The 4,538-nt window shown below is 35.2% G+C and overlaps 1 protein-coding gene across 1 annotated transcript in view; it reads right to left on the bottom strand.

The window, feature by feature from the left end:
* The window catches only part of LOC140949042 (uncharacterized), a 56,542-nt gene extending 53,501 nt beyond the window's left edge, over nucleotides 1-3,041 (bottom strand). Inside the window, exons 1-2 of the mRNA XM_073398294.1 lie at nucleotides 2,858-3,041; nucleotides 891-981 (exon numbers count right to left, since the gene is read on the bottom strand). Coding sequence (XP_073254395.1) covers nucleotides 891-981; nucleotides 2,858-2,915 — 149 coding nt within the window. The 5' untranslated portion in view covers nucleotides 2,916-3,041. The remainder of the gene's footprint in view (nucleotides 1-890; nucleotides 982-2,857) is intronic.
* Nucleotides 3,042-4,538: the final 1,497 nt, after the last annotated feature.

Here is a 4,538-nt window from a genome sequence, read left to right as displayed (position 1 = left end):
TAAATGACCGAAAACTTTTTTTGGATTTTTTTAGTTTAAAGTACAAATTGTAACTTCACCAAAATGGGGAAAATTATTTTCATTACTTTTTGAGTCAAACTAACATCATCTGAAAGAGCATCGGAAGAGGAGCAAAATACCGAAAACCGCCTTTCGATGCGACACGTATGAGCCGAGTTAGTGCGCCCCCGGATCCATAGTTTTTTTTAAAAAAACGATTGCTCTAATATTTTTTTTAACAGTTTTGTACAAAATAAGCTGATTTTTTGGTACCACAAACCTCTCATTGTGGACTAAAATCGTATGCATTTAGATTTTCATCTTTTGACTTAATAACGCTAATTTAAGCAGTACAAAAAATTATTATGTGACATTTTCTGACATCACAAATTCGTTTCCCAGGATTCTACGCAGTTGAAAATTTCTCTTTTTAAACGTTTCTTTTTGTCTTTTAACCTTCGACAGTAAAGATGTCTCAGTTCCGGCTCCAGTTTTTGTTCTACAAATTTATCCAAATTCAAACTGCGACATCTCAGCTAATATATGAGACATATATTGCAAAAAAAAAATCTGCTTTCATATCCATCTTATCAGATCTTTCAGAAAAAAAAAGCGAGATTCAAAAATTTAAAATTTACCTAAGAATGACTTCAGCAAACATGACAAAAAAAGCAAACAAACATCCAACAAACAGCTCACTATTTTTGAATTGCCCAAAAAACGAAAAAGGATACAATAACTAAATAGTATTGTTTGCAGTTGATCCGGAAACTTACAAATGACTCTCGTTTGACTGGTAATTTACGAAAATTTATTTATTTAAAACCTTTCTATTCGTTAACTCAAAAAGGGAGTTGATATCACCCTTATAATTGATGAACGTAACATACCTGTTGTGTTCACTTGATGCGTTCATTTTGTCATCGGGAACGGGGCCAGTATTTCCAAGCTCGATACCAACTGCCCTTTCAACGTCGCAAGCTGAAGAACAAGTAAATAATTGTGTTAACTATGAAGCTTTTCAAAACATGAAATGAATATTTGGAGTAAGCTTGAGGGAGGTTAATCAAAATAAATGCTCACTAAACGGTCTGCGGGGCTGCAGTGGATTAGAAGTATTTCAGGGAATAATCATTTTTGATACTTAGTAAAACATAAAGCCCAATAAATGCTTTTTTATATTCGTCTTTTGATCCAACTCTGAAGATTGTGGACTCAAAAGAACAGTGTGGATTGGCCCCAATAAAATGATTATCATAGCTTTTACAGTATTATGTATTTTTCTCTGTAATTATACACGACGGTCAATTAAGGCCCTGTCCACGTGTATCCAGATATTTTTGAAAAACGGACATGGACATTTCTCGCGGCCGTGCAAAGGAATGAATTGTTTTCGCCCATCCACAGGAAAACGCTAAAATGATAAAAATACGATAGCATCCCGGTTACAGAGCATGCGTGATACTAGCAGTTTACGATGTATGACATCTTCTCATTCGAAAACCTCCGTTTTCGTCTATCCACAAGTTAACACGAAGCTGATGGTTTCAAAATGTCTTCCTTCCCTGGGAACGGTTTCTAAAACATGCCCTTTTGGTGCCCGGAAACGCCGATTTCGTGTTGGCGGAAGGCCCTAAAACGGAGAGAAAAAAATCTCCGTTTTCAAAAATATCCGGATACGCGTTAGGTGCTTGGTGTTTTTTGTTGTTGTTGTTGTTGTTGTTTTGTTTCGTTTTTTGTTTTTTTGTCCAACTGGTCCGTATCTTACTTTCTGAGACTTAAAGCACAGCGCCTGATGAATCACAGCTGAACTGTGATTGGTACATTTAAAAAAATTAAAAGGAATTTTCCTTCACCAATAAAATAAAGCTTAATGTGAATAAACGGGGAAATTTCAAGATAATACAGAAATAAGTAGGGCCGGGAGAGAACCATAATTTTTGGTGACGGAAATAAAGGAAGAAAGGGCATGATCCAGGTCTGCGTTTAAGCCATGCAGCGTATTTTAGATATAAATGGCTGTAAACAATTGCCTGCTCGAGTGATCTCTTATGACGAAAAAGCACGGCATAATCAGTAAAGGGCGAAAACTCGCAACTCGTGGTATGAAAAAACCTATTGTAACTAGAAGAATAAAGAATATCTTAATATCCATGGAAATATTTAAGAAAGATTAATGAGCATCTATGTTCGCAATTATATTGTCACGTATGACAATTTTTTGTCTTTATTGTAACATGTTATATTTAACCATGTTAAAAATACAATCAAATTGTATCAATCAGTGGAAGCCATGAAAAATGCCTATTTCTCTTTAATCAGTGATATGATATTTGAATTGGCAGGGCCAGGTTAACGGGCTCGGTCAGTTGCTATAGATTATTTTAATCTGCCGGATGAATTTATCCTATTGAGGCCCCAAAGTTTTTTCAAGCTGGTCTGGTTAAGATATTAAAAATATCCGCATTTTTTAAGGTTAAAATGTGGTATTGAAAATCGGCTATGATTGATTTTTCCTCTAGGTAGTTGTGCTTCTATCTTTTTTCTCGATTTTTTTTTATAACAAAAGGTATTTCTTTAAGGTAGAACATTACCCTCGGAAATTAAACAAAAATAATAAATATATATATATATATTTTTTTTTTTTCGGTTTTTCCGTGAATTCGCATTGGTGTCATGGGTGTATATTTTAAGGCATATATTTTAAGCTATGTCTTAGACTAGAACTATTGCTTTAGTATAGATAAATGTCATTTGCAGTACCAGAGGTAGATAATTAGTAAAGGCGGTTAAAATAACAACAGAGTGAACGTTAAGAAAGGTCAGGTAAGATTGTATCATCGCATCCCTCACTTACCTGATTGACTCCAGGCCGTGGCAGCCGAGAGCAATAATACGAAAGGAACTAGCATCATAAAATAGTATTCTTTATCCTTAAAGCTAAATAGCGTCCAAAATAAAGGGTATTTTGAGTTCGAATCTGTCTTCGTGCTGTCAAGATGAAAACGTGTGCGCAGTTCCTTTTTCGCATTGGTTTAAGGCAGAAATCGCCGAAGGCAAGCTCATTAAAATTCATTGTATTAATCAGCACGTTAATAAAGGACTGATGATATAGGTATTGCTTGTTTGAAGCACAGGTGGGCAAACAAAATTACAAACGCCGCCCAAAAGTCTTCTGATTATTTATATAGCTGGCACAACTAAATAAACGTTGCTGAATGTTCGGATTTCCTGATTGGCAAAATAGTAGCTCATTGTATTTTAATAATTAGGTGGATTTCAACTCTACTAGGGAAGATAATTGCTATTTGTACAATGGAGCGAGTGTAACGTTAAAACTAATTTTTTATTGTGGAGTTCCTTGAAGTTGCTCCATATTTTTTTCCGGCATAGAGTTTCACAGGAAACCCTTGATGACTTGTCGTTCCTAAACTTGCTAAGAACCGTTCGATAGGAATATGTTACATGACCTGAAAAATAAATTCATTTTAATGTTATTCTTCTTTAAGTTTTTTTTTTGTCCGCTAAATAAAATCGTAGTAGCTGCATATTCAGTGTTCATCGACTTACCGGATAACTCCACATTTAACATTTACTTCCAACTTTTGTTTTCAGACATTTGGTTTTTTACAATAAATTACCCAGTCGCCAATATCACTTTTTCCCACGACAGTTTTGAGCATGATACGTTTCTGACTCTATAATGTAAAATCACGTATTAATTAAGATACGTTCATTTTTACATGCCCTAAAAGAAACATGGTTTCATTTTAACTGCTTTCTTGTTTGTTTTTCTTTTTATAACTCTCTACAGAAAATTTTTGACATCTATCTCAGAAATAATATTTAACTATAAAATCTGAGACACTCGCTTTTAAACTTCATGAACGAAACACAAATTGAAGTCAACACGTGTCGTAAATCAGCTCTTTAAGTATAACGGACTATGAGCGAGTAAAATGTGCTGATTTTCACTACTATTCAACGAAAGGGGCGCACCATTCAACGGTTAATAAGGTTAAATAACTGTTTCTCAGGTTTCAAATAACGGTTAACGTTTAGTTTCCCTGAAAATTTCCACAAGTTGTCAGTGATTTCGACGAGTAGGAGAGAACCCTGGGTACGAGGTTTTTATGTACGATTGCACAAAGTCATGGCTGATTAAACTGTCATGAGATTCGCTCCATTGACCGTAATACTCAGTTATTATAAGCTAAACTAATAATAATTCTACATTTAGCCCCGGTCTACATGTATTCAGGTGTTTCTGAATTAAGACGGAGGTTTTTTCCCTTTTTCCGGGCACCAAAAAAAGCAGGTTTTACAAAGTGGTCTGCAGAGTTGAGATATTTGAAAACGCCGGCTTCTCGTTTACTTGTGGACGAACGAAAATAGTGTTTTTCGAACACGATGTTGTCATACATTATACAGCGGCGCACACCCTGTGCGTATTGAATGGTCGCTATCGTATTTGCATCATTTTAGAGTTTCTGTGTGGATGGACAAACACGATTTGAATTTGCTAGGTGTGGAGGCGT

This window comes from Porites lutea, chromosome 9, assembly GCF_958299795.1.
Source record: "Porites lutea chromosome 9, jaPorLute2.1, whole genome shotgun sequence".
NCBI classification, from domain to species: Eukaryota; Metazoa; Cnidaria; class Anthozoa; order Scleractinia; family Poritidae; genus Porites; species Porites lutea.
Note: the sequence above shows the minus strand (reverse complement) of the source record. Positions and strands in the feature narration are given on the sequence as shown.